Consider the following 21,139-nt stretch of genomic DNA (forward strand, 5'->3'; position numbering starts at 1 on the left):
TGTAGAAAGTGAAGGATCCCAGAGTCTGGAGTCCTTGACTGGAATGGCCTCTCCCCCCTGCCCCACCCTTTCTGCCACCTCCCCTCCAGTCTCCACTGTCTCAGCCCCTGCCTCCATGTCACCCCCAGCCACTGCTGCCCATGCTTCTCACATCACTGCCTCTGAAAGCATCTCCGCACCAGCCTCCACTCTTGAAGCTTCTGTTCCTGTCACTGCTTCAGCTGGTCTTGAACTGCCAGTCCTCAGCTCGGCTTCTGCTGACCAAATTTCCAGTGCTCCCTCATCCATTGCAATACCCGCTGCTGCTAACCTCCCCAACTTGTCCACTGCTCCCGATGTTGTGTCTCCCACACCAACCAACATTCTTCCTGATATCCTTACTTCTCCGGGAACCAGTGGTTGCTCCACTTTAGGTCAAAGTATTGGGGATACAGTAATAACTGCCCCAAGGTCATGTGTGTCTGCGGCGGACCAATCCTCAACCTCTTTTCATTCCCCTCCTCCGGCTGCTGCAGTGGTCTCTTCAGCAGTAAGCCAACTTAGCATGGAGCAACAGCAGACACTTACCCAGGTGGCCAAACCAGCCCCACAACAACCACAACCACAGCTACAGCCTGCATTACAGCAGCAGGTAACAACAGCTCAACAGCAACTGCAGGCAATGCAGCTGGAGCATCAGGCACAGCAGATACAGCAGGCAACACCACAGCAACAACAGCAATCACAGCATCAAGTGTACCAGGAGCAAATCCAGCTGCAACAGTCTCTCCAGCAGTTACAACAACAGCAACTCATGCAGAAACAAATACCACTTCAACAACAGCTGACTGAGGTGCAGGTGCTGCCTCAGCCAGGTCATACAGAGGTGTTAAAACAGTCTGTGCCTCAGCAGCAGTTTCTGCCACCAATGCCCCTACAGCAGACCCAACAACCCCTTCTTCAACAGCAAACAACACAGTACACCCCACAGTTGCTGCAACAGCCTCAGTTACAGCAATTACCGCAGCAGGTTATTACACCACTAGCTGCTGTAGTGCCACAACAGCATGCTCATATTGATCAGCAGCAGCCACAACAGTTAAACCTTCAGCAGACAATACAATTACAGCAACAGCAAATGGTGCAACAGCAGCTACAGCAGCAGCAACATCAGCTGTTTATGGGTGCCGTGGCTTTAAAACCAGACCAAAGCCAAATGTTGCCCCTGTCAATTAGTCAACAGTTTCTTCAGCATCAGGCACAGCTAAATGTTAGCACTGTACTGCAACAACAAATTCCACAGCAAACCCAAATCCCCGCCGAGCTGGCACAACAACATATACAGTCACAGAAACAGCTGCAACACATTGAGCAGCAACAGGAGGTTGTTAAAGCCATGGACACACCCCAGAAACAACAGCAATTTTCACTGCAGAAGCAGTCCTCTTTACAGATGTCAGAGTCAGAGGTGTCCACGGGAGAAACAAGTTTCACAGAGGACACAGGAAGCTACTCTGCCCCCTTTCACCCTTCCTCTGACTCCTCTCTGCCTCCGCTCCATCTTGGCACTGCTGAAGCCTCGTTACCCACTCTCTCCCTCACAATGACACCATCCCCTGCTCAACCTTCCTCTGTGGCTGAGTCAGACAGTGAAGGCCCCCCCAAAATTGAATTTGTGGACAACCGCATAAAGACTCTGGATGAAAAGCTGAGGAACTTATTGTATCAGGAGTACAGCAGTGGGGCAGCACTGGCCGGAGGAGCTGTGTCTGGCCCTACATCCGCTGCCTCCACATCAGCAGGAGGAGACGAGTCATCTGAGCCACAATCACTCCACCACTTGTCTTTCCCCCCACCCGTGTCCTCCTCAGATACTTCCCCCCACTCATCATCGTCCACTACCTCTTCCACCACCTCCCGTTCCTCCTCCACCTCCCCTGACCCAGAGAGGGATGGAGGGCGAGAGGACGCTTCCTCAGAAGTGCCCAACTCTGCGGGGCTGGGTCCGGTGGAGCAGCAGCCTGGCCCATCTCTCCCCTCCACCTCTGCGTCGTCGACCCCACCTACCTCTCTCCTACCTCCCAGTCAGGATGACTCTGCTGGGCCCCAGCGCCCACCTGTACCCGGAGAACCAACCATTCTTGTGAGTGAATACCACAGATTCGATTTGGAGTAAATTCTCTATCAATTTCGTCTTCCACTGTACTGAATTCTGTTTATATTTCAGTGTGTAAATGTGACTCTACTTGGTTCTTTTGCAGATGTCTGTGATATATGTTATGTTTGAGTGTCTCTCCGTTTTGAATGTCTCAATTCCATGCAGCCACTCTTAATTGTCTTGACTGTTCTAGGCTGTACCCCCACACTCTGACACCAGTACCACTGGAGACGCAACGTGGCCCCCCAATCAGCACCCGATCCCCCTCCGGCATGGACAGCAGCAGCACAATGCAGGAGGTGGATATTTTGGCCTAAACCTGACATGTCCTAGTATCAGAAATCCTGTTAGCAAGAAATCCTGGACTCGCAAATTCAAAAACTGGGCGTGCAAACTGCGCCACTCCGCCAGCTTGTTCAAGAAACCCAGAGTCCAGCAAGGTAGCGTCCTCTTAGGGAGCGAGCAAGCGAGAGCGAGAGAGAGAGAGAGAGAGAGAGAGCGCGAGAGAGAGAGAGAATGCGATGTTGGGGCATGGACCTAAATCTAATATCTAGTACTAGTTTTAACATAGTAAAATAACTTTCTTAACCATCAGTAATTAATAACTGTTAATGTTAATGGATGTTAATGTTTACAGCTAAATAATTCTGTTTTTGCATATTGTTATGTGACTATAATCCCCATGTAATGTCAGTGTTGACATCTCTACATACATTATTGTTGTTAATTTCATTTTATTTGTTTGTGAATTCCTTTTTACTAAATTTCATTTTCTTGGCAATCTTTCTTTTTGCATGGGTTACTCACCCAGGGGCGAGAACAGTGGAGAGTAGAGGAGGGTGGGAAAGTGGCACATTGTAGGAAGAGGTTGGCATCAGAAATCTGATGTCCATCGCAATGCAAAGCCCGGCTGTGACTGTGCCCAGGACATATCCCTTCATATGACACCCCCCCTTCCCCACCCCAATTCCGCAGGCACTGCCAGCAGCAACCATCTCACCTCCTCACGTCCACCTGTTGGCTCAATGTAGCGAGAACCATGCAACTCACGTCACAACGCAGATAAGATAGATGCTAAGTTGCTAAGCTATTATGTAACCACTTGTCATTTAGAGTATGTGTACGCTCTCTGTGTCAGCTCTCTGATACTCTACTATGTGCTGTAGTTGTAGCAAATGAATTTATGAAGATTACTTTAATTTGCGTCATCTGTGTGAAATATGCAGATTATGATGAAAGTTATCATTTCTAGAAGATATTGTGAACATTACCCAGGGCTTACAAGCTAGTCAGCTTCTGTTGTACATGGGTTGGCTTTTCATATCCTAAGCTTTATCAAACTGTTTAAGTATTCCAGTCATCTTGCATGTATTTGTGTTTATATGTGTAATATGTGTAGCAGTAGCTTAGATCCTTTGCTACAAGTGCACATGCATGAACGAATATGTTATGCTCCACACGAGTGACTAATAATGGATCGTTATCTGTAAGTAACACCTATTTCAGGCTGCATATTTTTATGTTGGTCTTAAATTATGCAGTGATTATCCATGTACACACTTTGCTATTGTAGTAATCCCAAATACCAAACACACTGAACAATATCACTGAGGATCTGAAAATAGATCTTAAATTTGATATTGGGCTTTGTTGTCTGGTATATGAGTGGGACAATGGTGAGTCAGTGAGAATGAGAGAGTGGATGTGTGGGTGGGTGGGGGTACACTATTGTAAACATTCAACTGCATTTTCACAATGTTTTATTTTTATTTAATGACTCATTATAATTTTGTTTTTAATGAAACAAGCATTTACCACTCCTTCCCACACGCCCATAACACATTTCTCTTAAGCATGTGTTTTTACATCCCAAAAACCTAAATTAATTTTTCCGTTTATTGTTTATAATTTAGACAAATGTCTGCTACTGAACTCATCATATGTTTAAATATTGCATAGACCTGAATGCAAGTCACGTAAGTCACAAAGTTGATGATGTGTGACATTGGTGGGTGATTTTTAACACTGTGCCTTTTTGTTCGTGCCCCATGTCCGTCCGTGTGCATCTGTGTGTCTCTCTGTCATGTACATTTTTCTTTGTTGCTTTTGTGTTTGTCCACCTTGTCATCTATGTGCTCCTTATACCTGTGTGTCTCTGTTCTTGTCTCTGGGTCTTTGTCTCCCCTTTTTGTTTTTCATCCCTATCTCTTCGTTAGATGGACGTTCCAGCAGCCAGGCACTTAGAGAGGAAAAGGAGGCAGCACCTCTAAATCCACCTCAGTCGCGCAAAGGACGATTTCAGGTAGGAGGAGGAGTACAGATTTTTATCTCTGCCACTCATTAGTGTGAGCCTTTAGAGCAGTGTGGCCAAGCAGCTAATGTCTAACACATCCTCTGCCTTCAGGTGACTCCAGTGCCCCAGACCTCTCCCCCAAAGGATGCCCCATCAGGCCATGGGAGCACTCATAGGAAAGTGGGACGCTTCTCTGTTACCCAGGCTGAGATGAAAAAAGAGGATGGGCAGATTGGCAGCTCCCCAGTGTCTCCTCATTTGGAGAGGGAGAGGAGGAGATCTCGGGCAAAGGAAGGGGAGAAGGATGAAAGTAAGAGGACCCCAGCAATGGCCCATCTGTCTCGAGGTCATGGACACAGCCACTCACCTCCAGGCAGCAGCGATGATGATGATGAGAGTGAGTTGGAGGATGAAGACCTGAGAAAAGAACTACACAAGCTCCGAGAGAAGTAAGTCAGTGGGGGGAGAAAATTTAACTTAAATTATTTTAGAGTTCACGAGATATTTGTCATTTATTCATATCATTTATTATATTTTTTATTTTATGTCTCCATGTATTACCATTCCTTGCCTACAGAGCATAACAAATATTATCACTGTTATGTATCTCTTCCTCTACAGGCACATCAGAGAGGTGGTTTCCCTTCAGGCCCAGCAGAACAGAGAGTTGCAGGAACTGTACAGACAGCTTCGTTCCCTCAAAGACCAAAGGCAGAGTCTGCCTGTCTCCTTTTCCCGAACCCCTCCTCTTCCCACGGCACCTCCTGTCCTCTCTCCTCGCAGGCCCAGGCCAGCCAAAATCAAACTCCGGCCCCGGCCCCACTCTCATATGGATAACAATGGAGTTACACACTCTGGTAAGGTTTTTTTTTTTTTGTCTATTCTTTCTCACTCATTTCTTTTTTTTATGCTATCTGTCTGTGTAACTATTTCTTGTATCTCTCAACTAGGGATTCAGCAGTCAAGTAGTTTTTCAGGGGGTGAACAGACTAGACTGCCCCTATACTGCAACCCAGAGCACCGCCCGTCACTGCCTGCGAAAAGAGGTACTGTTTGTTTAGTAGCAACAAATTGAGACAACCCATTTAAAGACAATCAGTGGTATGATGTGTGTCCCGTCATTTTTCCACAGATCACAGTCCTCTAAGAAAAAGCACATTCACAGATGAGCTGCACAAACTTGTTGATAATTGGACAAAGGAGACGGTGGGCCCCGCCCCACCCAAGCCTTCACTGAATCAGATCAAGCAGATTCAGCAGGTGCAGGAGTTGGGAGGTTGGAGTCAGCCAACTGAGGTAGGACTACACTCTATAAGATGTATCCCATTTTTACATAACCTTTAAAGCTTTTTGTTCAGAATTAGCGGAGAGGATTGATACCATTCTCACGTCTTTACATGTCATATAAGGCTACAGCAAGTAACTGGTTACCTTAGCAAGAAACGGGGAAACAGCTAGCCTGGTTCTGTCCAAAGGAAACCAAATCTGCCTATTATACAAGGAATAATCTGGCACATAACCCCTGTGAAACTGCAACTTGTTGTTTTTGTACTTGTTTCCCCGTTTACAGTCTTTATTCATACTGAAGACAACTGGCTGCTGGCAATAGTATGTGAGTGGTATCATGCTTCTCATCTTATTCTCAACAAGAAAGCAAATAAGCATAATTAATATTATGGTCAGGACAGGTTGTTCTTCTATTGTCATACATTTTGTAGATAAGGTTGTGCTTTTGTGTTAATAATCACTGGGTCTTTCTCATTAAAGACACATTATGGATTTTTTTTACTTCTTATTATTTATGTATTATCATTAATATTATTATTATTATATTATTCTTTTATATGTGTCAAACTCGAACAATTCGTAAGTATTATTTTTGTTCTGTGATATTCCCTCAGTACTATTACTATATTCCATACAGGTGGCTCCACCAGGTTGGTTTCCAGTGGCACCACTGAATCCCCAGGCATCCCCGACCCCTACCAGCTTGCCTGTGGCAGCCCCTTCCCATTACACAGGTGGAGGAAGCCTGTCCACCCTGCCCTCTCCAGGACCTCCACCACAAACGCACATGGCTCAGGTGCCACAGATGCAGCAAAGTTTACATCTTCATCAGTCTCTCCCCCTCCAACAGATGACCTATCAGCAGTCTCCACTGCGCCAGCAGATACCACAGCCCCGGATGCAAACTCCCATACAGTCTCAGTCGCTACCACAGACACAGCCCATTACCCAGCTGCCCCATTCCCCACCTCAAAGCCAACCACTGCTGCCTTCCCAAATGCCCACATCTCCAGTGTCCACAGCCGCATCTCTGCTGCCCGGCAGTGACACCACTGCACCCACAGATAGTACTGCTGCTACTGGGGGGACATTTTGCTCCTGTTCCTCATCCTGTTCCACCTGTTCCTCCTCTTGCTCTGCTGCTGCTCTACCTTCCAGTGCCAAAATTCACCCAACACCCCCCACCTCGACTCTTCCTCTGGGACAGAAATGAGACCATGGCGAAGTGTGAGGTCAATATGAAAGTGCAACAGATGGAAATACTAAGTTGATCAGGACGTAAAGCAGGTCCATTTGGAGTGTTAGTTCCATGTATGCGTGAAAGAGTTGTGACTGCAATGAATATATGGATTCCAGTGTACTTGTGGATGAGATGGAGAGTGAATGTGAGAGATGATAGATTCTAGTATGTACAAGACAGAAGGTAATATGGAACACAGCAGCTGGGGTTTATGAATCATGGTATGTTTGGGTGTCAAGATGTAAAAATTCTTTAATGTATGAGTGAGTGCAATTATGAGTGTGAGTGAGTGTTTATGGATTATCCAAGTACATATCCCTTATGTCCTTTGACACAAATTAACGTTCATGTTTTTGTTTTCAAACCAACTCAGTTGGACCTGAACTCCCTAAGCAGAGACAAGAAGGACAAAATATTTGACAGTGTGTTGACATTTTTTGTTTAATTTGTCGATGCTTACAGTGAAAGGACTATCAATTTTAAAAGTGCAATTAGTAATGGTCATCTAAATTGATCAGCATGTATTGTATTGATCTGTCTGCAAGGCATAAAATATTTTTGTAGAAGCACATTGATGAAAATCAGACGCATAGAGCATTTTTTCATGATCTCTACATGATCTTTTAAAACTGTAGGCCTCCAGCACAAGGTGTTTCAATGGGCAATGAAAAAAATTAAACAGCATGTTACGCAGTAGAGCACGGTAAAGCTATCTGGCTACGATCATTACCACAATACAACCAAATACATTGTTGCAGTGTCGTGCACAATACAGCATGTGCTTAATTTCTATTATTTTATTTTTGTAATATAGAAACAGTCTGAATTACCATGAGTGATATGATATAAACTCAGATTAATTTTTAATATGACGGCAAATTGAAATATGCCGTCTATGTTCAGTGGATACCTGGGTGCACTCAGCCCAAGACTGCATGACCTTATGACTAACTTGACTTGCCTGAGTGCAAACTGTTTGCAGCCTACTGAGATAATTAATCAAACATTTGCTTTCAGTATGACATGCTTTCACATTTGACATTTGTGCTTTCAGTTTGAGCTCCGCATATCAAAGTATATCACAGTGTCATGCTGAGGAGGAGAACAAAAAAAGAAATAAAACTGCCAAGTTATTAAAGACTGGGGAGACCATATGGGTTATTCCCATATTGCCTTTTAAAATTACTGCATTTTTTGTGAGTGTGTGAGTGTATACTTTTTCTGTGTGAGAAAACTTTGTGATAGTCCCATGATATATGGCATTTTAAACTGCAAACTGCAAAACAGCCTCTCAAATGTCACTGTACCCGACTGAAAATGTTTACTTTGCCTATGTCTTGGGCTTGTTTCATGAAGAAACAAAGTGAGAGCTTAGATCATATACCAGTTGTAAGTTTGATGTCCAACACTGTTGTGGGATCCTCACTTGCCTATTTGTCAACTTTGTTTGGCTTTGTACAATTTCCTTATTTCAATCGTGAACTATTTAGTCTTCAACCATAGGCTGTCAGTGTGAATACATTTGTCAGATTTGAACTGTGGGCCATAATTGTGCTTTATGCACACTACAAAAGGTTTACTCAAGTTAAAAATGTTCCATTCCTCTATTTCTAAACTCACTTCATTTGTAGTTGCAAAGATACACGGAGTAATATATCAGCAGCAGATATATTACTGTACATTTTATTGGATTGTCAGTGCACTTAGCCATACACACATTTGACCATTGATGGTCAGGCATTAATAATTTTTTTGGCATAATGAATAGCCTGTAGTCAAAGCAGCATTTCTGTTTTATTAATGATAGAGAAATTATGTGCCACAGAAAACAGGAGATTGTACAGGTTGTTAAAGACTACTAAATGTGAGTCAAATAAATTTAAAACATGAATGGGTATGGAGGGCTAGTTTGTGCTAAAGGATATGGTTGTTCAGAAACTGCAATTGCATAATCTAGAGTAAAATAATGGTTTTCTGTATTTGTTGCTTTGCAAGACAACCCACATTTTCACAGAGATGTAGTTCATTATTAGTGAAGGTGAGATACTGTGCTGTCATGTCTGATACTAACATGTTGACTGCAAGCTACAGCTAAACGATCATGACTCATGATGTGGAGCTGGCTTTGTCCTTGAAGTGTTACCAAAATGTTATCTAAAAGATAAAGATTATTTTTGTATTTTGAAATGGGGTTGTACAAATTGTAAAATTGTGTTCTCATCATTATAAATCAGAGGTTATTTGAAACTAGAAAACACTGGTTTTCATCCCTGTTTACATGGGACTCCCCTACCTTGATATACCTCTCTGAGTCCTGACAGGCCAGGGTCATTTAAGATTATATTCAGAGAATTTTTGGTCATTTTTGACATCTTATTTCAGTTTTGAACCATGAAAACCTTGATGGTACATAACATAAGCTGCTGGGCTACAGGTCAAATATAATAAACTTCCAAATTAAAGCAACAAAAACCTGGGGAGTCCCAAATGGCATGACTGAGAACCAATAACAAAAGGACATTTGGGCAAAGAAACCTAGAAAAAAACAAGGTATGTTGCTGGTGATTTAGCCTCTGTAAATTGTAACTAATTCAACTGTTGATTTTATTTATGTTTTGTAACTAATCAAAATAAATGATGTTAAACATCAAATTATGGCATTGTGGTTTTTTTTTTGTATCATGCCATAATTTGCTGCAATGCAACTAACATAAAATGGCTCTAACAAAGGCAGTAAAAAAGCAGGATGGACCGGATGGATGGTCTGCACTGCATTTCATCTAAGAATATGAAATGATAATAATAAAAATTAGATATTCTAATGAGTTGATTCTTTTCAGTTAGATCCACTGAAAATATGTAACGGTTTGTGCAAGCTGATTATCATATTTAAATAAAATTGATGTAGAACCAATAATTTCAAAATCTAAAAATTGAGATATACATTGAAAGCAATTGTGATTTGTAGTAAAGGGATTACATATTCAAAAACACATGAGCACAAACCTGACTTATTTAGAAATGCGTCAATTTAAAAGTAAAACATTGTTTTTAATTGATGAATACATAAAAAAGTAAAATGTGCAGTTTGAGACAATTACATTACATTCATCAATATTTATTCAATTTTTTACTGCCACCTTATAATTTGTTTTCCCTCAGCTGGATATATTTTAAAATTCATTTTGAGGTGTAGTCTAATCTGCTTTATGTCCAGTTGAGAATAAATGTATAGTTTAATCATTCTTGTCCTTTGTAACCTGTCAGAAAAAAGGTTAGATGATATGTAATTAATTTATATACACAGTTCAAAATCTTTGGTTACTTTGTACATTTTACGGTTGAGTTTATTAATGAACAAATTGATTGTCATTTATTCATTTATCTATATTTATGTACAAATTACAAATTACTGTTTCAATTTAAAGTTACATAACCTATAACAACAAAAAGGAAACAAAGTGCCAGAGGAGGTAACTTCTATATAAAGTCTATGCATTATACACAAAAAATATGTGGAAAAAGAAATTTATAATGCGGAAATCAATTAATATATGAGAAGTAAATAACTAAATTAAACTAAACCAAATTGTTCTCAGAATACATTTAAATATCCCTGGCATGGCCGTTTGACCATTTTTCATTAAAAAATGTGTTTCTTTGTTGAGCTCACGAAAATCACAGGAATAATTAATATTCATTTTAAACCTTTCCAAAACATGGATAACATGGTATGTTCTATTTATGATTTTAATGTTAAATGTATTTATTTTATTTATGTCTATTTATTTGGTTGCTGCAACTTTGTTTCCGCATTAGCGTCCCACAACGTTTTGTCCTGAATGTAACTCCATACATGACTGTCTACAACTTTATTGTTTTTTCAACAGCGAACAGTGACGAACAACGGTCTGACGCTGCTGCCTTTGAAATGGCGTTGATGCAGTTAAATACGCCGTTATTTGTAGTTATTGAGCTCGTTTAGGTCGCTTCAGGTTGTAGTTTTCTGGTCCAGTGTGAACCTCTGGTTCTACCCTCTATATTGGGCAATACAGAGTTGATAAACAAAAATGTGGTGAAGAAAATTGTTAATAATTTACGTTGCATAATAAGGCCGCAGCTAACCCCGATCTTGCGTAGGGATTACAACGGCTTTTGAATGCTTGGCCCTGCCGCGGCTAGATTTCGGTGAGTTGCTAACGTTAGATATCAATTTTGCTCACAACAACGTTTCTTTGTTTGGCAGTTATGTCCAGAGAAAGTAGCGCATGTTTCAAGTTTAAAAGCTAAATTAATAGCGCAAACTCTTTTATTGTATAAGTTTAAGTTAAGACCCTAGCAAATGCTTAGGATAGCTACATTGTTGGCTAACATAGCTAACACATAGCGTGTTTACAAACAGCGAGCTAACGGTACAACCTGCCAGTTGGCTACTGTTAACAATTCGTTAGCAGAAGTAAAATCTTTCCTTTTTAAAATTTGGGAAGCACATAACATATCCGTTATCTCTCCAAAATTGTAATTGGAGAATATGAGAAAGTTTGATACTGAAAGAGTAATGTTTTACTTCTGAAACGAAGCGTTAACTAATTTCGCCATCTAGCTGGTTGACGGAGCTTGTACCTCAGGTTTCAGCAGGTTAGACATTTACTGTGCGAAGTGTTCCTCAGTGTTCACCCTATGTATTAATGAGTTTTGAAATGCAGTTGCGTTATTGTGTCTTACGGCTGGCTATTTACAAGTTTTGTCTTGCTTCTATATTTCAGCAGGTGTCCTGGGGAATTCTACTGGACATGTGTATCTACTAAAGGAATCCGGAAGTGAAGTTACAGATATACAGTTCAGTTAAACACTAACATTACCCTTTCTACTTCAGTAATAAAGTCTATAGTTTGTTAAATAGTCCCTACCTCCTGAATTAGACTTTGACATTGTCACATTTTTAAAGGTTGATAGCTAGTTCACAGACATACAACTCAATATGGCATCGGTACCAGTGTACTGCTTGTGTCGCCTGCCATATGATGTGACACGCTTCATGATCGAGTGTGATATATGTCAAGACTGGTTCCATGGAAGGTAGGTCATTTTCAGATTTATCACTGTTGATCGTATTGTTGTTAATGTATGTTATACATTATGTTGTGTGTTTCATTATGTAGTTATGTCTATTGTTTTAGTTGCATGATGTACTGTGTACTGGGCCCATCACATTTGATTTACCTAGCTCTTCTGTACATGCTTCCTCTGATATGATATCTGATATTTTGTGTAGCTGTGTTGGAGTAGAAGAGGACAAAGCAGCTGAGATTGACCTGTATCACTGTCCCAACTGTCAGGTCACCCATGGGCCATCTGTCAGTAAGTTACCACTCCTATGTATACCTTTCTGAAATCATTCTGATCTTATTGGTTTGCTTAACTACATAATGCATTTATTGATCTTTGTTATCGGTCTCTCCTTTTTCTCAGTGCGCAAACGCCGTGGAGGCAATAAGCAGACAGAGGTTACTGCTGCAGGAGGAAGAGATCCAAGTCGGCCCGTTAAGACAGGCAGTCCACAGTTTGTCAGAGAGCTACGGAGCCGCACCTTCCCGAGGTAAGTTTCTCCCACTGTCCTACAAAATTAGTTTACATGTTTACATTAAATGATGTTCTGGTTGTATTGTACATGTCATGTTGATTCAACAACTAAAAGTGTGATCATAAGATATTTTTGTAGCATTGTTATTGCAGGTGATTGCATTATATTGTAGTAGTGTCGATGTAGTACTTACCATCCTCTGGCAGTTTCTGCTCTTTGATTGGCTGGAGAGCCTTTGCCTTACTATTACATAATTGTAAAGCATTCTGTGTTGTTCATTTGTCTGTTTGTATTTCTATGACAGTGCGGATGAAGTCTTGCTAAAGCCATCTGGGGCCCAGCTGACAGTGGAGTTTCTTGAAGAACATTCATTCAGTGTTCCTGTGATGGTATTGAGGCGGGATGGTCTAGGCATGACCCTTCCTCCATCATCTTTCAGCGTCAGTGATGTAGAGCACTACATCGGTAAGGTTTTGACACATTTAGCTCTACATTTGGATACATCTGATCTGTTTTGTTTTTCAAAGATTTTTAGGATGATGTGTATTGGGGAAATTGAAATTAGTTTTCTTCTTTGTGTTGGTAACTGGTCATCTTGGCAACTTGGTCATCTACATTTTTTTCAAGTTCATTAATTTTGTTTTAACTGCAGGTTCAGACAAAGAGATCGATGTGATTGATGTGTCTCGCCAATGTGACCTGAAAATGCGGTTGGGAGACTTTGTTGAATACTACAACAGCCCCAACAGAGACAGAGTGCTTAATGTCATCAGCCTGGAGTTCTCTGAGACCAGGTACGCAAAGATATTCACTTCTTTGACAGTTCAGTTTGTCTTTATGATCCAGTTTGTTGTTACTCGAGATTAATCAAATCTGGTTGCGGTAAAAAATGAATAAATGTAAATGGTTGTGTTGTTCGGTTGACAAGTATTGGACTTGTTTTAGGCTCTCAAACTTGGTGGAGACTCCAAAGATTGTGAGAAAACTGTCATGGGTTGAAAACCTCTGGCCTGAGGAGTCTGTGTTTGAACGCCCCAATGTGCAGAAGTACTGCCTTATGGGAGTGAAGGACAGCTACACAGACTTCCACATTGACTTTGGAGGCACCTCAGTATGGTACCATGTCCTGAGGGTGAGAGATTTTTGCTTTTTTTATTTAATCTTTTGTTTTTTGTTTTTTTTATAAATTGGTATTGTTTTAAGAGATCTCTCTGTGTCTGTTCAGGGTGAGAAAATCTTCTACCTGATTTCCCCCACCCCAGCCAACCTGGCACTTTTTGAGAGGTGGAGTTCTTCATCTAACCAGAATGAGATGTTCTTTGGAGACCAGGTTGATATGTGTTACAAGTGCTCTGTCAAACAAGGAAACACCTTGTTCATACCGACAGGTAAGCTGAAATGTTTTTGCTGGTTTTGCTGAGTAGTGATAGTTAGACAAATCTGATAAATAATGTTTACACTTTTGTAATTTGTTTGTCTCCCAGGGTGGATTCATGCTGTCCTGACTCCAGTGGACTGCCTGGCCTTTGGAGGAAACTTCTTGCATAGTCTCAACATTGACATGCAGCTGCGGTAAGTTTCTTCAAGACCATTCATGTCATCTTATCTTATTTGGCAGATCTTTGCTACTTTGGAGACAGACATTTACCTCTCTGGTGTTATCGCTCACAGTCTCCCACACATTACACCGACTCTGTTTGAATTTGCGTAATGCAAGTTTGTTTTAATAATGATTCATGTCTTACTTTTCCTAATTTTTAGAGCATATGAAATAGAGAAGAGATTAAGCACAGCAGACTTGTTCAGATTTCCCAACTTTGAGACTGTGTGCTGGTATGTTGGAAAGCATCTTCTTGATACATTCAGAGGTGAGGGATTTCAGTGAATTTCATAATATTCATGTTATGTCTTTATGTGAACTACTTGGGTAGTCTGTGATTACTGTTTGTCATTGTGACATTATTAACAATGTGCTATTTTCTCACAGGTTTGAGAGAAAATCGCAGACACCCTGCCACTTACCTGGTTCATGGGGCTAAGGCCCTGAACAATGCCTTCCGCAGCTGGACCCGTAAAGAGGTAGGTAAAATCTTATTCGATTGCGTTAGCTTTACTCTTTTTTTTTATATAATTCTTTCCTCTCTTCCCTCTTTGTTTCATTACTGGGATTATTTCCCTCCATAACCAACTGTGAAATTGGGATGCTGGAATTTGTTTGACTTAGTACCATAGAGTTTGCAAACTTCAACAAATGGAGCAGATGTGCAACAGCAAAATTATTATAACATGAAATCACATTTGTGTGTAAATCATTAAATGGAAGTACCACATTTTAAAAGGGGGTAATCTTGTGGAGGGGGAGGTTTCATACTCAAGTTCAGAATTGTTACACCTCTAGGTAATTCCCAGGATGTTTTTCATCTCAAAAGACAACACTGAATTGAAACAGATATAAAAAAAAGTAAAAAAAAAAAAGCATTTTGTCAAGAACATCAATATCAGTCTTTTCTCTTTTCTCGTCAAATATGAAGTCACAGCCGGCAGCTGGGTTAGCTTAGCTGAGCTCAGCACAAAGAATGGAAAAGAAGGACTTCCATTTTTGTACCAATTAAACAAGCAAGATAGTGGTAATTAGCCAACTTTAGAGGTCCTGGTTGTTGGATTTTGTTACCATCTCACAGAGCCACAGTAGCTGTATCCCTGTTTGCTGCCTTTGTGCTAAGCTAAATGTAACTTTTTGTCTGAGATGATTGATAGTTATCTCTGTACCCTCAGGCTTTAGCAGAGCATGAAGTGGAGATTCCAGAAACCATCAATACTCAGACACTAGTGAAGGACCTGGCCAAGGAGATTCGTCTGGTTGAGGTAAAAAGTAGATTCACTGAAATGTAGGGCATGTTTTTAACTTTGTTTTAACTTTTTAACTGTGTATGTAGAAATATTATTTTTTCTTCCCTTTTTTCTTTTGAACTGACCCATCATTACTCTCTGTTTTGATAGGACATCTTCCAGCAAAACATTGGCCGCACTGGACCTCAGTTTCCTGGTTCACCACTCTCTAAAGCTCCTCTGACCACCTCTCAAAATTCAGGACGCCCCCCTGGAAAAAAGAAAGGACCCAAGCCCAAAGAAGTGATTGGGGGTCTTGGGCCCCCAGGAACCAAGAAGAAGAGTCAAAAGGGGCTACTTAAGGCAGAAGCAGGAGAACTTGACCTCATTGAGATCCACACCAAACATACACTCAAGAAATTTCAACCTGGCAAATCCAAAAACAAGAACAAGGTATGGGATTTGCGGAGATTTGCTTTTAAATTGGGAATGCTTGTCTAGCAATTTTTTGTGTGTGAAAGTTTTGTCCTCATATTTGCTTGCAATTGTATCTTTCTTTCCAGTTGGAGTTGCCATTAGAAGAGTTTGAAGGGAAGCTAAATAAAAGCAAGCTCAAACTTGTGCTGACCAATGGAAAAATCCAAGGGTAAGGGATAGCAGCTATTTGGTGTGGTCCAATTATTTTTGTCACCTTACAGTCCAAACCAAAGGTTGGGGTTTATACCTGCTGTTTCTCATGCTGTAGTAAAAAGGATGGCAGCAGTAATGGTGCAGGAAGTGCTGGAAACTACAAACATCTTGCCATGGAGGGATCCAGTCTGTCTGACCTGGAGTCTGAAGATGAGCTGCAGATTGATGAGACCCCCCCTCCACGACGCAAATCTGCAGGACCTAGCAAGAAAAAGAAACTAAGCGGTTAGCATTTGACTTAAAGCAATGGTATTAAGAATGCATAAATTAATGTAGAAGTTATCATATGGACATATGTTTCTTTCATTTTTTTACCCTGCCTACAAAGTCAATGAGAGTGCTTGAACTGTTGGCTAAATGTAGTACCTAATATAGTTTTGTAGTATGTGTGTCAAAAGCCACCTTGTTACTGTAACCTAACTGTTAAAACGTGCCTTCAGGTCTTCCAAGGAAGCTGCCCAGAGCCAAACCCTGCTCTGACCCCAATCGCATCAGAGAACCAGGGGAGGTAGACTTTGACATTGAGGTGAGATCATTAAGGCTACACCAATCAGGTTTTGTGGAGCCAATGCTGAATTGCCATATTTAAACTTTAGTAGCCAGTGTAAGTCAGTAAATCAGTCTCCAAGATGAAAAAATTACTTTACACATGCCATTCCAGTCTTTACATCTGTAAAGATTTCCTGATTGTGATTACATTATGGCTTTGAGTTTAGCTTCGGTTCAATAGTAATAATGGCATGTTTATGCATGTGGCTTCAGGAGGATTACACCACAGATGAAGAGGCACTGGCTGCCCATGGAGTGAAGGGTGGCGCGGGGGGCATTCTGGACTTATTGAAGGCCAGCAAGCAAGTGGCAGGCTTGGACTCTGCAACACTTAGGTTAGATTTCCTTGATTACTAGTGATTTGTTTATTATTTTATTTATTTAACACTCAAACCCAGGAAGAGTCTCTCATGGTATTTTAAAATACATTTATTTAAATAGTTACATGTAATTTGATTTCCCTGTTGTTTGAACCTACGGTCTGTATTTGAAACGCACTTCCTGATCTTTGGGTACCAGTGACTAAACTACAGCAATTTTTGAGCACAAGTGGGAATAAATGTCTCGGTGTGTTGCTGAAAGAATCCAATAACCTTTGAATATTTCACATATTTGTAGTGGCTCTAGCTCTGTCCTGTGTTTAGGAGGTTATTTTGGAGACGATGAGTGATTGCTTAACTCTGTCCTTTTCTCAGTGAGGAAGCCCCAGCCTCTCCCAGTACTCGTGATGCCATTCAGGGCATGCTCTCCATGGCCAACCCTCCTTCCTCATCCTCGTCTTCGTCCTCTTCATCTCCCTTATCTATATCTGGAGGCCTGACAGAGGGATTAGGGGTGGTCAAAGAAAAGGGTGGCAGGGCTGTGTGGGTGACTGGAGGGGTCAAAAAGACAGGAAATCCTGAGAAGAAACCTGTCATCCAGCGGCCTGGGAAACGGCCAATTAAACGGCCGGCTCGTCACTTTAGTGATGAGGAGAGTCCAGATGAGCAAGAGACTCTGGGAACCTGTTTTAAAGATTCAGACTATGGTGAGCAATACAATCAGTGACTTACATCTGCTGCTTTACAAGCACTGATGTTTATATCCTTTATTGAACAATCCAATGATTAATTATGTTAATCAAATGTTTAAGTTTACCCGTCCTTGGAGTCTGATGAGGAAGACCATGCTAACAAGGCTAAGATGAAGCGCAAGAAAAACTGGGATGACACGCCTTGGAGCCCAAAAGGTACTTGGCTTAAACATAGCAGCAAGATGGATCAGATTTGCTTTTTAGCTTTCTAAAGGTTGATCTTTAAAATTTCTTCTTATTTATAGCGAGGGTGATGCCCACCCTTCCCAAACAAGATCGGCCAGCCAGGGAAGGGGCTAGAGTCGCATCTGTAGAAACTGGACTTGCAGCTGCTGCTGCCAAGCTGGCACAACAAGTAAGTTGGGTGGAAAAAAGTATGTTGGCCTTAGAAGTGTGTGTGTTGTAGCAACTATCAAGAATAACAATTAGTCACTGAGAGGGCTAGCAGGGAAGTCTGTCCAACATGATATGACTAAACAAGAGCACAACTCTGTAACTTTGTACTGAATATTTATTGTCAAGACAAAAAAACTTACTACCTTACAGGATGCTGTGCAATAATGCACTATTGTGGCAAACTGGACAGAGACAGGAATTCAACTCAAATATGTCCCTCGCTCCTACAGTGTGCCCAGTGAATAATGTGGAGTAGAAGTATCTTTCAATAAAAGATAATAACTCTTATTTCTGTTTTTAAAATTATGATTCAGGAGCAGCAAAAGCCCGCTAAAAGGAAGTACACCAAAAAGCAGCGTCCTCCTGCTCCAGTAGTCACTCCTCCGCCTGTTCAGACTGAGGCCGCCCCACCCTCCCCACCACCTGCTCCAGAGTCTGCAGCAGACTTCAGCCCAGAAAGGAGGATGGATTACTACTCTGCTAGTCTGTTGGACCATGAATATACAGCAGGACCAGGACCTTTTGGCCCCGGAGGCCCTAGAGGTAGTGGTGCCATGGCCCCTGGTGTATTCCTCACTTCACGCCGACCTTCCCTGTCTCCGCAGAACAGCAGCTCTCACTCTGGTGCATCCCCTGCAGGTTTAGCTAGCCAAGGCACAACAGGAATTGGTCAAGGTAAGCATAAACTTAAAACATTGACAGTATAATTGTTGATCTATGTTATAGAATATTTTCTAATGTATTTCCCCTCTCATTTTAATTTAGGGAAACGCCCAAAGAAAGGACTTGCAACTGCAAAACAGAGACTTGGAAAAATTCTGAAAATTCATCGCAATGGCAAACTTCTCTTGTGAGAGTTGTTGTAAATGTGGCTGAAGACTTAAATGGGAATGAAGAAAATGGATTTTGTGAAAGTAGGTCTGAAGGAAATAGAGATAGTAATCTATATTTTGTACTCTAGGTAAATTTGTTTACTGTTTTCACCTGTTATTGAACCTTAATATAACTTGTCCTACACCAAGTATTCGGCCCAGCTAATTAGCATCCTGTTTTGGCACTCCACTTATCTACATCTGCCTAAAGGTATTTTCAGAGGCACATCTGTGACTTTAAACAAATCACTGTAATGCTTTAGATAAACAGCTGCTGTGGTAAATAATACTTAAATGATCACACAGGAAACAGGAAATTATGGAAAGTGTTTCGAAATGACAGGTGGACAGTGGTTAACTAGCTAGATTAACTAGCGTCATAAATAAACAGCTGAATTGTTTCTTTTCTTTATATCTTTTGTTATTTTTAGTGGCTGTATTTATGTAAAGACATTGTACTATCCATCATAATTTTTTAAAAGGGAAAGAAAAACAAAAACATTTTCTAGTCAGGTAAAATGTAATGTCTGTATAGCCCCAAATCCCACAAAAAGAATGAGACACACACACACACACACACACAGTCATGCAGTTGTAACATTGTATTTAGTTTTCTTATTACCTCATTTTCCTCATAAAATCTTGTTTTATAAGGTGATTAAAGCATGTCAGTCTTAACACACAATTAACAGATCTGCAAAAATCGAGTGTGCACATGGTCAGCACCCAGTATGCCACATGTATTTACAAATTTGTCACTGTTTGTATAATCCATTTTCCTCCATATATTGTAGCTCTACACATAAAATAGAAAGCGCTAAACTGATGCCAAGAGTAACATACAATTCTATTTATTCTGATCATATTTATTTACCGGTGCAATGTTTTGCCATCTCTTAGCCTGTTTTAATGTAGTCTGTTTTTACCACCATATCTTCTTGGTCCCTACTTTAATTATTTTCAACCACTTTATACATGTACAAAAATTTTATCCATGGCTTTGTTAGAATTTTTTACAGTTTAAGTTGTCATTGTAAATATTTGTAATATTTGTAATTTATATAGCTACATTGGAAAAACAGAAAACTATTATGAGTTGAAGAGACTAGTTTCCTGCAGGTTGCCATAATCCATGCCCCAAGTATTGGCGGCATTCTTGGGCCAGATGTAGAGACATGCTTTCTTTCCACGGAATGTACTAGTGATAAAATGTTTGCAGAAATGTAGATTTAACTGTGTGAAAACATTGTGAAGGTGCAGGATATGAATTCATATGTAAATATATGTTGTAATTTAAGTTCTTTTATAGTTCAAAAACTTTGAAATCTTTCTTAACATAACTTGTACATGATACATTGCTGTATTTGGAAAATATCTGAAATAGTTCTTTTTTTATATTTGTACGCAGTGATTGTCATGCTTAGTTTTCATGTTGTCTTGTTACTATAATATTGGAAGTGTGTTGGAAAAAATGCCCTTGTTAAATTTCATCCATTTAGTTTTATATTAATTGTTGTTGATATTCACTCTTGTGTTGGTGTGTACTGTGTGTTTAAACATGATGTGTTTAAATACGACCTGGAAACGATAAAATATACCTTGGGCAAAATTTCTTTTTTCATTGACTTTATTTGAGGAACACCAAATAACCAAAAATGTCATTTGTTAGCCAAATGAGTGGTTTTCTGTTTACCATACTTCAGTCTACAGGAGAAAGTCATCATTAAGATAGAGCAGAGTATTGTGTTGTATTAAACATATCTTCACTTAATGATTTCTTCCAATGAAAGTACAATTTGATGCTTTGTGGTACATACAGGACAGAACAAAAGCCACTTTAGATATTACTTTTGAATGATGACTGGTGACTACAGTTTTTCTCAGGGTTTGTACCATTATTTTCATATCTAAACCATCAACATTATTTCCATTGCTCTATTTTAAATTTCACTCAAACAGGTTAAATGCATTTGTTATTAAATTGTGCAATCTTTATTTCTTAATTGTCAGTGAGTGTGAATACACTTTCATATTAAACTGAATTAAACTATATTTTTCATAAAGCCTGGAGAATTCTGCTGCGTGCTTTCGTGTGCACATCATCATCACAAGATTGAGGCTGGAAATACCAGTTAATAGGCTGTATGTCCAGTAGCATTGTTTTTCTACAACAATTACAAGGGAGTGCCC

At 40.5% G+C, this 21,139-nt stretch overlaps 2 protein-coding genes across 9 annotated transcripts in view; both read left to right on the forward strand.

Moving 5' to 3' along the window:
- Positions 1–9,779, forward strand: part of si:dkey-151g10.3 (serine/threonine-protein kinase WNK3) — a 37,949-nt gene extending 28,170 nt beyond the window's left edge. For 3 of the 7 annotated variants that reach the window (XM_056384431.1, XM_056384430.1, XM_056384436.1), the window contains 8 exons: positions 6–2,122; positions 2,331–2,577; positions 4,354–4,439; positions 4,542–4,879; positions 5,052–5,287; positions 5,381–5,476; positions 5,563–5,726; positions 6,355–9,779. In XM_056384431.1, the coding sequence (XP_056240406.1) occupies positions 6–2,122; positions 2,331–2,577; positions 4,354–4,439; positions 4,542–4,879; positions 5,052–5,287; positions 5,381–5,476; positions 5,563–5,726; positions 6,355–6,930 (3,860 nt within the window). In that variant the 3' untranslated portion in view covers positions 6,931–9,779. The remainder of the gene's footprint in view (positions 1–5; positions 2,123–2,330; positions 2,578–4,353; positions 4,440–4,541; positions 4,880–5,051; positions 5,288–5,380; positions 5,477–5,562; positions 5,727–6,354) is intronic. The other 4 variants (XM_056384434.1, XM_056384433.1, XM_056384432.1 and 1 more) reach the window with 4 other exon arrangements.
- Positions 9,780–10,863: 1,084 nt separating this feature from the next.
- On the forward strand, positions 10,864–20,998 carry phf8 (PHD finger protein 8). Of its 2 annotated transcripts, none has more exons than XM_056385329.1 (22): positions 10,864–11,145; positions 11,724–12,036; positions 12,233–12,318; positions 12,430–12,556; positions 12,846–13,006; positions 13,194–13,335; positions 13,487–13,673; positions 13,767–13,929; positions 14,026–14,113; positions 14,303–14,409; positions 14,529–14,620; positions 15,317–15,406; positions 15,542–15,823; positions 15,934–16,016; positions 16,116–16,285; positions 16,501–16,586; positions 16,823–16,944; positions 17,305–17,636; positions 17,742–17,837; positions 17,927–18,036; positions 18,392–18,752; positions 18,843–20,998. In XM_056385329.1, the coding sequence occupies exons 2-22, from the start codon at positions 11,939–11,941 to the stop codon at positions 18,929–18,931; spliced, it is 3,072 nt and encodes a 1,023-aa protein (XP_056241304.1). In that variant the 5' UTR covers positions 10,864–11,145; positions 11,724–11,938; the 3' UTR covers positions 18,932–20,998. The 2 variants fall into 2 exon arrangements, with proteins under 2 accessions (XP_056241304.1, XP_056241305.1); XM_056385330.1 differs by having other exon boundaries at positions 11,727–12,036.
- The last annotated feature ends 141 nt before the right edge of the window (positions 20,999–21,139 follow it).

Source organism: Seriola aureovittata, chromosome 9 (genome assembly GCF_021018895.1).
Source record: "Seriola aureovittata isolate HTS-2021-v1 ecotype China chromosome 9, ASM2101889v1, whole genome shotgun sequence".
Classification (NCBI taxonomy): domain Eukaryota; kingdom Metazoa; phylum Chordata; class Actinopteri; order Carangiformes; family Carangidae; genus Seriola; species Seriola aureovittata.